Source organism: Orcinus orca, chromosome 2 (assembly GCF_937001465.1).
Source record: "Orcinus orca chromosome 2, mOrcOrc1.1, whole genome shotgun sequence".
In the NCBI taxonomy this organism is placed as follows: Eukaryota; Metazoa; Chordata; class Mammalia; order Artiodactyla; family Delphinidae; genus Orcinus; species Orcinus orca.
The window spans coordinates 168,103,479-168,115,978 of record NC_064560.1 but is presented as its reverse complement, the minus strand read 5'-3'; the positions used below and the strand labels follow the sequence as shown (position 1 = coordinate 168,115,978).

At 43.3% G+C, this 12,500-nt stretch overlaps 1 protein-coding gene across 3 annotated transcripts in view; it reads right to left on the bottom strand.

The window, feature by feature from the left end:
* The window catches only part of RAD51B (RAD51 paralog B), a 690,361-nt gene that overhangs the window by 124,964 nt on the left and 552,897 nt on the right, over positions 1–12,500 (bottom strand). For 2 of the 3 annotated variants that reach the window (XM_049706908.1, XM_033431838.2), the window contains exon 9: positions 6,327–6,430. In XM_049706908.1, the coding sequence (XP_049562865.1) occupies positions 6,327–6,430 (104 nt within the window). Of the gene's footprint in view, positions 1–947; positions 1,249–6,326; positions 6,431–12,500 lie in introns of those variants that run through there. The other variant, XM_049706909.1, reaches the window with a different exon arrangement.

Sequence of the window (12,500 nt, the reverse complement as noted above, 5' to 3'; positions counted from 1 at the left end):
TTCTCCTCTGGTTGGATCAAGTCACCATGAAAAAAAATGTCTCTTTGCCTAAGACAAGCAGATGAGCTGGGGCAGAAAACAAGGGAACAAACATGATGAATGCCCTGGAACCACTTTACAAAGGTAGAGGGGTACATAAAACTATGACTTGTATCAGGTAAAAACATCATCTCCAAGGTCTGTCTTTGTTTCGGTGAACGTGGATATATGTTTGACATTCCTGTCCCAGAGCTGCCCTTCAGCTTATCTGGGAGAAAAGATTTATCATCTTTTCTTTAGTTATTCAGTCCTTCATTAAGCCTTTCCAACCACAGAGAGGAGAACGTAAGACCTGTGGAAGATAGCAGCAAAGATTTCTTATCCTTCCCTTTGGCCAAAGTCCCCAGGCTGTGTTCCCTGAAAGCAGCGGCAGAACCCCTCCCTCGCTCTGCCTCGTCTGTGTTTAGGCCTCTGGCTTGCTTACACAAAGGAATTCCAACTAGGATTTCAGGGGAAGTCTGGTTCCTCCTCTCCCACAGCTCCCAGCAGGCTGGTTCTCCCAAAAGATATTCCTATATTCAATATTCTTACAGTATTTCTATAGAAGTATCTGCTTGAATTACAAGGTTTGCTGCTAACCTTTTAAAATGACAATTACTAATACTTTAAAGGAACTCTGACACTGCAAAACTCAAATCCTATGGGGAAGAGTGATTTAAATAAGCAGTATGTCCTTCTGCCTTAAGACTGGGTTCACGTATGGATGCAAGGAGTTTGCTTCTGCTTTCTTTTTCATTTTCAAAAGACATGCATTGAATGTGTAAGTGTCAAGCATTTGCCTTGCCTCTGAGGCTACACAGCTAAGATTCAGTCACAGCCTTCAAGGGGCTCACAATTCAGGTTTCACAAATGCAAGACTAGAGACAGGTACTAGATTTAACCGTGGGCAAGACTGAAGGAAGAGGGGCTGATTAGGGCTGCAGTATTACAGACTCAAACACCATCACAATAGTCACAGTGATGGTATTTGAGTCTTTTAATACACAAAACGGACACTGAGTAAAGAATTACATCACCAGAAAGGAAACACTATATACTTCCAAGATGCAAAACAACCTGGGGGCATCCCTGGTGGCGCAGCGGTTGAGAGTCCGCCTGCCGATGCAGGGGACACGGGTTCGTGCCCCGGTCCGGGAGGATCCCACATGCCACGGAGCGGCTGGGCCCATGAGCCATGGCCGCTGAGCCTGCGCATCCGGAGCCTATGCTCTGCAACGGGAGAGACCACAACAGTGAGAGGCCTGCGTGCCGCAAAAAAAGAAAACAAAAAAAACCTGGGACTTCGAGAAAAGCCTGAGAATTCAAGTAAGAATCAAGAGTTTGAGTAACAGCGTTGGTCTTGTCAACAATTTATTGGGTACTTTAGGCTCTTCCCTCCAGTGTTCTGTAATTTCAAGGTACCTTCTAAGTAGAAGATGAAAATATTATTATAAAGTCCATTTAAATAAACCTCCTATACGAAAAAGTCACCTCTTTCCAATTTGTTGAAATAAGAGAGTCATAATATTTATTTCATCAAGGGGGTGTGAAGCTTAGTTGGGATTAATTTACTTCTTTACTCCTTCCAGGGCACTTAAAAATTTATATAATCCCATATGTGGTTTGTACAAACAGACTTCATGAGGATCTGATGAGAAATAGTATGAATATTTCATCAAGTTTTTTTCATCATTCTTTCAAGTATAGCCACCCTCATTCTAACTTTTCCAGTCCCTGGTTACAAGGCACCTGGTTACTGTGAGAGCTGCCCAAGGGAGTCCTCAGCCAATCCACTCTGCGTGCTGCTGCCTCATTCATCCCCACAGAACCTTCCCTTGCTGTAGCACCCATCCCCTCCTCTACGCTCACTGGATGCTTGACGCTGGTATAGCATGTACTCTTCACATGTTTATCTGTTTCCCCAGGTACACAGTGAACAACTACAGGACATCAACTTATACTTTGAATCTCTAGCATCTTACATAGTAAATGGCAGAGAAGAGCTGATTAAATAAACGTTCGTCAAATGAATGCATACACAAACCCTCTGCTCTTGTTAGGAGGCAAACCCCAGCCTGTGTCTTCTGAACATGTGACTTGCCCTTCTGTTGCTCTTCTTCTGCCGTTCATCCTCACCCCCACATCTTCCCTGTCCTTTCTCACTCACCTAGTGTGATCTATTTAAGGCAAGAGGTTTTCAACCTTGGCTGCACAGTAGAATCACTGGGGGGAGCTTTATAAACAAAATGAACACTGACGCCTGGCCCCACCAGCAGAGATTTGGATTTACTTGGTTGGGGTGCGGCCCTGGCGTTGGTATTTTGTAAGTGCCCCTGTGGTGAGTGGGAAGTGCAGCCAGGCTTGAGAAACTATGATTTAAAGTGATACTCGGGGCTTCCCTGGTGGCTCAGTGGTTAAGAACCCGCCTGCCAATGCAGGGGACACGGGTTCGAGCCCTGGTCCAGGAAGATCCCACATGCCGCAGAGCAGCTAAGCCCGTGCGCCGCAACTACTGAGCCTGTGCTCTAGAGCCCACGAGCCACAACTACTGAGCCCGCACGCCACAACTACTGAAGCCCGTGCGCCTAGAGCCCGTGCTCCGCAACAAGAGAAGCCACCGCAATGAGAGGCCCTCACAGTGCAACAAAGAGTAGCCGCCGCTCGTCGCAACTAGAGAAAACCTGTGCACAGCAACGAAGACTCAACGCAGCCACAAATAAATTTATTTTAAATAAGTAAATAAATAAGTGATACTCAAGTCCCACCTTCTCCTGAAAAGATGAATGTGCCTCTGATGAGTTTACCTTCCTCTGGCTTCAATGCAGTTACTGTTTTAAACACTTATTAGATCACAAATCAAACACTGCCTGTGACGGTATCTCAGTGTGAGTTTGCTCTTTAACTCACACACTGCATTTTGGTTCATCTCCCGCACCGGACCAGAAGAACCTTGAAGGTAGGAACTGTGCCTTCTACTCCTTTGCATCCCCACGCCATGCACGTGGTGGACCAAAACATACTTTTGATCATTAAAAACAAAAACAAAACCAAAAAACTGAAAACAAAACAAAACCAAACAACCCAGAATCCCTAGTAGAGGCCATTTCAGTTCTACTCTAAGGATATGTCTTTGGTAAGAATAAAAATGCTGCAAAAAGGGTGGGGCAGGATTGAAGCAGAGGAGGGAAAGAGTAAATAAAAGTCAAATGGATAAAAAGCTAAATTAGTCCAAAAGAAAATGTTTCCCAGCTTCTTAAGAGGGTTTTTTTGCAACCCCGAAGCAGAATAAACAAGAGAATTAACTTGGCTAGTGCCCTGATAAGGAGATTTCTTTCTTGGTTATATAATTTTACGAAGTTTCCAGGGTGTAAAGAAAATAATCACCCAGGGAGGACTCCTTACCTTGGACTATACAATTCAGCTCTTGGGTTAATCGGCTCGAAGATCTGCTCAGCTTGACCTGACCCCCTTCCAGCCCTGTGGCCTCAGACTAAGCCTCACATGCAAAAACCCTGTTGTAGAGCTCAGTGTCGTAGAAAGGGGATAAAACATAATCCTTATTGCATAACCTTGATCTTTTGGTGTAGTGGCCTCCGCCTGTGCATGAAAATAAAAAGCTACCCTGGTATCTTCCCCAAGTGGCCGGTGTTCCATGGGTCTGCCTACCCTAGAATGATCTAGGCAAACTCTCCTACTAAATTGTGTTAAAGGGAAATATTTGGTGCAATTACCTTAAAGGGTAGCTTTAAAGTCTTGTTCTGTGTACATATCCCAGAAAAGATTTATCTTCACATGGCTTCTCTACTTGGTCATGAAGTAAGACCACAGGAAGGGCTCACTGAATCATTAGGTACACCCTCTGCTAAGTCGAGATAAGGTCATCAGATAGGGATGTGTTTTCTATATCAGGGGTCCCAAACCCCTGGGCCACGGACTGGTACTCGTCCGCAGCCTGTTAGGAACCGGGCCGCACAGCAGGAGGAGAGTGGCGGGCGAGCGAGCAAAGCTTCACCTGCCGCTCCCCATCGCCCCCCATCGCCCGCATCACTACCCGACGCATCCTCCACCTCACCCCCAGTCCGTGGAAAGATTGTGTTCCAAGAAACTGGTCCCTGGTGCCAAAAAGGTTGGGGACCGCTGTTATATATCAACGTTTATCCTAGTTGCTGAGCCACAAATTTAACAACTGGTCCCAAAAGGCATGTACATTTCTATACATTAATTCAATGTATGTTCTTTTGCCTGGGGTGGCCATTTTAACACTGGCCATATTTTACTTTAATTTCTAATTATTGGTTGAAATCATGATTCAAAGACATTTAACTCTGCTCTTGATTGATTAGTAATGATAGTAACAAGTTGTCCTTTGTAGATTAACGCTGCTGACCCATCCAATAGGATATGAGTTGATAGACTGTCACTGATCTAGCCATGCTTTGCTCCCTGTTCTTCTTGTGTCTAGTGGTCTGCATTTGACCTTATGAGCCAAGAACCAAGAGCCACCAAAATCCTCCAGTCACCAAAGGTACCCAAAATAATAGCATGTGTCCTACCAGCTACTTCTTGTTGACACTGACAAAATGGAAATGACTGGTTAATTTACTAAAGCAAAAGGAAAAGAAAAATGTGGCTCTTTTTATTTACGAATAAATGCTAACTTCTTTATTTACTAATAAATGCTAACTAGAATTAGTAAAACTAGGATCTGGGAACCTGGAATCCATGGTACCATAGATAATAAACTGAATCATCAAATCAGTGTGTACCATCTAAAATCAAAAACAGAGATAAACTACAAGTTTTCAAGGCGTAGGGTTAAGGATCCGTGAAAATGAATGAATTCACAAGGAATTTTGCTTCCTCAAATTAGAGTTTAGGTAGTAGTGCTTGACAGTCCTTAATGATACCCCTGATAGCTGCAAACAAGTATTTATTTAACATGATTTATAACCTAAGGTACAAACCAAAGGTCATTAGGTTCTACAGGAACAATTTTTTTTTTATTTTTTTTTTTACAGGAACATTTTTGAATGTGTTCCACTGAAAGAGAAGTGATGGATTTAGAACCCAGGACACTTAAATCATCAGGGAAAATGTATCACTGAGGTAATGAGCACGCCAGGGCCTGAAAACTCAAGAATGTTCCCCTAAGTGAAAACAAGCAGCTCTATCTTCTCAGAACATGGCTGACTCAATCATCAAGCTGGAATGTTATTTACACAGTCCCAAGCAAACTAAGAAGAATCCTCTGGTCTGTAACCAAGGGCACTCAGAATGTTATGTCTGCAAAAGCAAAGTTTTTGATGATTCCTGATTCCTTGAAAAAGAGCTAGTTTACCTAATGCAGGTAAATGTTAACAACTGCCTTCCTACCACCTTACCCAGAAAGGACCACCAGCATGATATTTCATGCCTCTTTAATTAATAACTTGGATTTGTTAAATATTTAGCAAGGTGGGCAAGTCTGGCTTCTGAATTCTGCCCCATCTAATAACTCAGAATAATCACCCTGTCTTCTTCTTCCTCCCACTTGCAGGAGGGGTCGTGATGGAACCTGGTCCACACAGCAGGATAATGTTGAGGTTAGGCATCAGGAAAAATAAACTTCCTAATTACGAAACATTTGACCAAAGGGGTCAGACTGTGGTGTTCCTTTCTTTGGAGTGGGAGGGGAGATCAAGAAAGATGTAGAACACAACCTTTCCAGATGGAAGGGGGGAATTCTCACTTGAGTCTAGGATAGACAACATAAAGAGACAGCTCTGAGAGTCATTATCCTTTTGATAAGCTCTGGCATCATTCAGTACTTTAAACTACTGGTTTATAAGTTAATGCAAAAGTACCCAGGATCTGGGAAGAGTTTATCCACTTAGCAGGGTCTGTGTGGCCTAATTATTTCAAAACATACTAACCTCAAGAGAAGGCAGCATCATTATTTAATTTGTACACAAATTATCTAGCCCTCAACAAATATCAGCTAAGAGAAATGATCATTCATTCACCCTTTAGAGGTAGAGAGTTTGAGATCCCTAGGGGTGTGGACCTTGGTCACTTACAAGCTATTGGCAAACATCGGGGGCAAGCTAACTCTCTGTTTTTGTATTTTTTTCCCTGTGGGTGACTTGTCTCCCCACTTTATTAGAACTGCTATTGAGGTAGGCAGGGAGGCTGGTTTCCTTACCCACCCTCTGACAGTGTTGGCCCAGGACAGACAGCGTGGCCAATGCTTTCAGAAGATGAACACTCAGATTGCTGGTATATCTTGTTCCCTGACCTTGACAGTCAGAGAACATTGTCAAAGCACTCACCTGTCTTCTCTCTGAACCAAGGTACTGGAGAATCAGCCGGGTGTTCACACTGTGACTCCAGGTGTTTCCTAGTGCAGCTGTCACACAGCTGGATCCAGAAATGCCTGAAACGAAACAGGGCAAAACCATGATTATGGACACCTTATCTTGTCATGGTGTTTCACATAAACCAAAGTCCAGTCACTGCTCATTGCTCAGAGAGTACTCAGGAGCCCAGGTCTTTACCACAAAAGTTGATGAAGGAGAGAAGGAAGAGACTAAAAAGAAAAGCCAGCATGGGTTTCCTTCAGCCTCAATGAAAGTAACCACCACTGGGCTCAGAGATAACAGAGTTATATATCAATAAGAGGTTGCACTGCAAGGAAGCTTGGAGCCATTGCTAATACTAAATCAAGCCACCCAACATCCATGGCAGAAAAGCATGACCCTACTACACAGAATAAGAGCCAGTTATGAAATAGTCTCAGTTTAATAATGGCAGAAAAGCATGACCCTACTACACAGAATAAGAGCCAGTTATGAAATAGTCTTAGTTTAATAGAGTTGTTAAGACTTTTTCAGCTTGATAAGAGTCTTAATTCAATTTTCTTTATCCATATGGAAGCGGTGGCATATGTATATAAAATTCCCATGCCATTCCAACCGCGGAACGTACACGCACCCAGAAGAGGAATCTGGAAGATCTCACCATTTCATATCTAATCTGTATTAGACATTCTTATCCCAAGAGAAACATTCTTTTACTTTCTAAGACTTTCCTATAAGGGGGAGGATCTGAAGTAAAATTTATCCGAGTTTCTAGTCTACACCAAGTTGTACTTCAGCTACTCTCTGACATCTCCAGAGCTTCACTGATCTCTCCTGACATCACCAGGAGGAACCCATTCCTGCACTCCTCCTGTTTCTTCTGCATTAGAGGCGGGCTCGCAAGTCCCAGCACTTAGAAGCCAGCCCCCACTATCATATGTAGCACATCCTGAGGTCTCCTCCAAACTCCTGTGCTCACTTTGGCCCTGGGCCATGAGATGAGTCTTAGCCTAAGGGGGCATAGTGGGATTTGTAGTTTGCCTTGTATCCTCAAGATGCCATCTCTTTCCAACGAGGAGACCAAGTACCAAAAGGCTGAAGTCCACTGAATCAGCTAAAGCAAAATGAGGGCTTGAGTTTCTCATCTGTTGCCTGCTCAGGGCATCATCTGATATTCACCCCTCTGTGTGGAACAGGAATTCCTCTTTTCTGGGTCAGCATCTTTCAGGGTGGCCTCCCAGCTCTGCATGGTCTTAAGCTCCTGGGATCAAATAGAGCAACAGATGAATGGAATTCAGTGGTTCTAGGCTGGAGGTGATTCCGTGGGTCACGTCTAGGTGGGAGTGCTGTGGCGTCTAGAGGGTAGAGGCCGGGGATGCTGCCAAACATCCTATGAGGCACAGGCCAGTCCACACCACAAAGAATTATTCCGCCCCAGACAAAATAGTGCCGATGGTGAGAACCCATGGGATAGCAAAAAACACCCCTATGTTTTCTCTGGTTCAAGCAGGTATGGGAACGAACTGGATGGCATCAACATCCAGGGCCTCAACGAACCTGGGGATTTCAGAGGGAGGGAGAATTGAGCGAAGGAAAGAATACAGTTTAGGGTGACCTTGGCTCATCGTGCACACAATTCAAAACACACGAATTAATTTGAAAACATATAATCTAGACTGTGCTGATCTGATCACACCACTCCCCTAAAATCCTTCCACAGTCCTTGTGCCTGAGGATAAAATACTAACTTCTGAACTAGGTGTTCTGAATGCTTTGTCATCATCTTCATCTGCGTCTCTCTCTGGCCCCATTTCTCTCAATGGATGGTCCCTTAACCTCCTGACTTCTCTGTCCCCACCCTCCTTGACCTGATAAAGCTTCCCCCTCTTCTGGCATCCAATGTACTGGCTTCTTCTGCTTCTCCTTGTATCAACCACGTTGAGTATTCCTTTTCCTTCTCCGCTTTTCTTCTCCCTCTCCCCTTAGTCGTGGGTGGACCTCAGGGAGCTGGCCATGGCCAGTTTTTTCCCTAACACCCACCTGCCTTCAGTGGCTGGGAAGGTAATGTACATCAATAAAGAGGCCAGGTGTCTGCATTTTAACACGTAGAAAGTCTTCACTACCACAAACAGATGTACTCTCTTCCATTTTTCTTGAAATACATGACCCTCTAAGTCTGTCTTTCATTTCCCCCTTTTTGATAGAGATACATAACAGAAAATTATTTTCTGCTTTAAGAAAACCAACACTGCAAGGGCAGTGGCCACTGATGTTCCTTTTTCTTGCATTTTTGCCAAAAGCTTTGTCGAGATAATTCACATGTTGTACAATCCAGCCATTTAAAGTGTACAGTTCAATGGTTTTTACTATATTCAGAGTCGATCAACCATCACTACAATCAACTCTGGAACATTTCATCACCCCCCAAGAAACTCCATATCCCTTAGCCATAAGCCTCCAGCCCCTCTTTCCTGCCCTGGAGCCCTAGGCAATCATTAATCTACTTTTTGTCTAAATATTAAGTGTTAGGAGATGACGGGGAGTAGTGGAGACTGTGGTGAATTAGACATGATCTCAAGGGGACAGCCCCTGTTCAGCTCCAGCTGCTGTTGTCACATGGCAATATGAGTTCACGGTTAGTCACACCTTTTGATCTTATAATTTTTAAAATCAACACTTTAAGTACAATCTTCTGATTGGAAAATGTTGGCTTATTTTAAAAAATTTTAAAAACACATAAATAAACATGCTGATGAGCCACATATGAGTCATTCTCACCAAGCTTGCAATGTCTGCTCCATATGGCATGTCCTCACTGTTGACAAGGACGACACCCACAGGTGGATGATTTCTAAGCCTTTGTCTCAACCTCCCACTTAACCTCAGCACCTGTCCCCCATTTTCAACCACAAGATCTTCCTGCCTGACATAATGAATTTGGGCACCATAAACTCAGTATCTTCAAATTGAGCTCATCCCTTCCTGTATAAACGTACTCCTCCTTCTTTGGCCTTCCAGTGAACCTGGCTTGAAACCTCAGTTCCATTTAAAAATGTCTCCCTCTCCTGTGCTTCTCAATTCCAAGAAACTGTGAAGACGGATTGATTTCCCTGTAAAGTCTCACTTACATCCATTCATCCCACCCCAACCTAGATCAGACCCACATTAGCTTTCCCCTGGGGGGATGGCTGCTGTCACTTTCTCGCGGCTCTCCATGCTCCTGTCAGTTTCTCCCTACGAAAGCATCCTCTCTTCTACCGCCCGATTAATCTCCCCAAGCACACATCTAAGCGCGCTGCCCTGCCACTTATGATCAGCCTGCTCAGAAACTTTTGGCGGCTCCCAAGTGCCTTTAAAGAGTTCTAAATTCCTAAGACTGGCATTCTTGCAGCTGTGCCCGACCTGCCTCTCCACACCTCTTCCCTCCATCCCACTTCGTAAAGACTCTGCTCCGATTTAATCACTCCTTCCTCGTGCCGCCTCCACACCTGAATGCCTCTATGCCCGTGCAGTCTTCAGTACCACTTCTGACACGCCACCTCCCTGATCATCACAGAAATAATGCCTTCCTCCTCCAAACGCCCATAATACTCCGCTCACTCTCTCACATTACCGCCATTTTTTAACCCTGTGGTATATGACTTGCGTGCTTTTCTGACCACCCCTAATGTATATTTTAAGAGGGCCAAATCCATGTCTGACTTATGGTAGTATGCCTGATCACGAAGTCTGAGACCCAGAGGATGCTTCATAAATAGTGGTTGAATAGTCAATAAGACTAAACTTTGAACCATGGTATCTATTTGTTTTAGCAGCAGATTTACATTCTTCATTCTACCTTGCTTAAGCCAAAATTAATAGATTTACATTTTTCAAGCAAACTCTAGAAACTTGTTGCTTCAATGCCCACTAAGTCATAGCATGACGTGAGCCTGAGTTTGCCAAGAAAGAGCTACGTGTGAATAATTAGGAGCTGCTAATTAGTTAAGCACTCCAAAAAAATTTGTGGTGATACGACTGTAGGTGCACTTCCCAGGCCTAGAAGATGTTTATAGGGGTCAGAGCCACAATTGACCAATAGTGGCTATTTAAAGAATTCCATGTGCCCAAACCAATGAAAACCGTATTAAAAAAAGTACCCACATGCCTGGCTGCTTGTCAGACAGGTAAGCTGGGGTTCTTAACCAAGGGCCATGAGTGAAAATAACCAGGGAGAAGTTTTCAGTGGAAACCTTAAGTGGGCAAGCTTGAGGAGATATATCTTCAGGAGTGCTCACAAACATTAAGCCACCACCAGAGCAATAACAGCAGGGCCTTGAAAGTTAAATGATAAGGAAAAACAATATTTTTAAAGTGCTATAAGCTAGGCACTAGGTAAGCCCTTTAAATAAGGAGGGCTTACATCTTATTTGAGCTTCATATCTTAGGTACATCTTTTCTGATCCTTACAACCACCCTATGAGGTAGGTGATATCATCATCCCTATTGACAGACCAAGGCTATAAGAGATTAAGTAATTCTCCCAAGGTCACACGGTTGGTTAATGATAGAGCAAGGATTCGAAACCAGGCTGAGTCTTTTTTTTTGCAGTATAGTTGGTTTACAATGTTGTGTTAGTTTCAGATGTACAGCAAGTGATTCAGTTATGTGTGTGTGTGTGTGTGTGTGTGTGTATTTTTTCAGATTCTTCTCCCTTATAGGTTATTACAAAATATTGAGTAGTGTTCCCTATGCTATACAGGTCCTTGTTGGTTATCTATTTTATATATAGTAGCATGTATATGACTGGGTCTTAACCACTACTCCAATTAGCCTTCTCCAGGCTCATTATGTCAAATAGCTGGCTACTCTGCCAGCCCGGGGTGGGAGTGGGGAGGGGTGGGCGGCTGGGAAGGGCCTGAAGAGCCCAGAGGCCCATCTCTGGGAAGACACTGATGGAAGTATGTTGTGAGCATCTTATCAACTCATCTGAACTCTGTGTGTCACTCAGGCTCTACACTCGGCTTCCTTTGTTCTGATATACAGTGATAACCCAGGGCAAGGGGTTTCCAGAAAGACGATGCATGCTCTGGCTTGGCAAGTTATTTAACCTCGCTCAACTGGCCCAGCCACTGGATTCATGCAAATCAGATGGCCTGAAACTGACCCTCTCTTATTGGAGGCTTAAAAAAATCTGGGCAGGATTGAAAAATATTTTCACTTAATAGGGCTTTGAATATGGAAAAACAATTGAAGGGTGGTTATAGGTGGTGGGATGGCTTGAGAAAGAGAAGTGGGGAAGCTGTCAGTTACTATAAATTTGTAACTTTATTTTCAACTAGAAAACTCAGTGGTCTCTAATGTCTTTTGACTTTTAAGCATTCCTATGTGAGGCTGGCATAAATGATCATTAATGCTGTTTATGGGAAAGTTAAGGTAGAAGGAATCTGCTTACTGGCTTTTCAGGAAAGGTGATTTCCTGCCCAATGACCTAATTGGTCAAGAAATAGATAAGTGAATCTTTTCTATGCTCATTTTAAGCAGAAGCAATAAAAATTGGGGCATTCTCTCCGTCGCTCCTTTTTGATGACTGTGACATTTATGTCTGCCAAGGCAGTATGAGTTCATTGTACTGGAATTTGGTTGATTCCAATACAAATTAAAAAAATCAAGTAAGTGAACTGGGTTTTGAAAATATTTTCAATATTGGGGATTTTTCATTGTCACAGGATTGAGCTTGTAGAAGTGCCTGCTTAAGCCACAGAGAGAAAATCTAATTTATTTACACTGAAGTCAGGTCTCTCTAAAAAAGACAGGGGGAATATTCATACTCTGCTCTCTCAGAGACCCTTTTAGGTCAGTCAAAGCATGTTCTCTTTCTGTAATTGCTTACCCATCTGTAAAATATGAATAATAATTCTTGCCTCCAGGCAACCAAAGGTTCTTGGTGACCCTTAGATGAAGATACTTGATATGTATGAATGACAGGAACAATGATGATCAAACACAGAAGATGAAATTCTAGGGAGAAAAAAAGTTTAATCATCACCTTCCACATTTTTTTATTCTTCTAGTAATGAGGCAGGTTAGTAAAGCTCAGGAGTGAAGTGGTTAAAAACAACAGAATTTGGATTCTGGAATATCTTTCATGACTACTATCTTTAGATC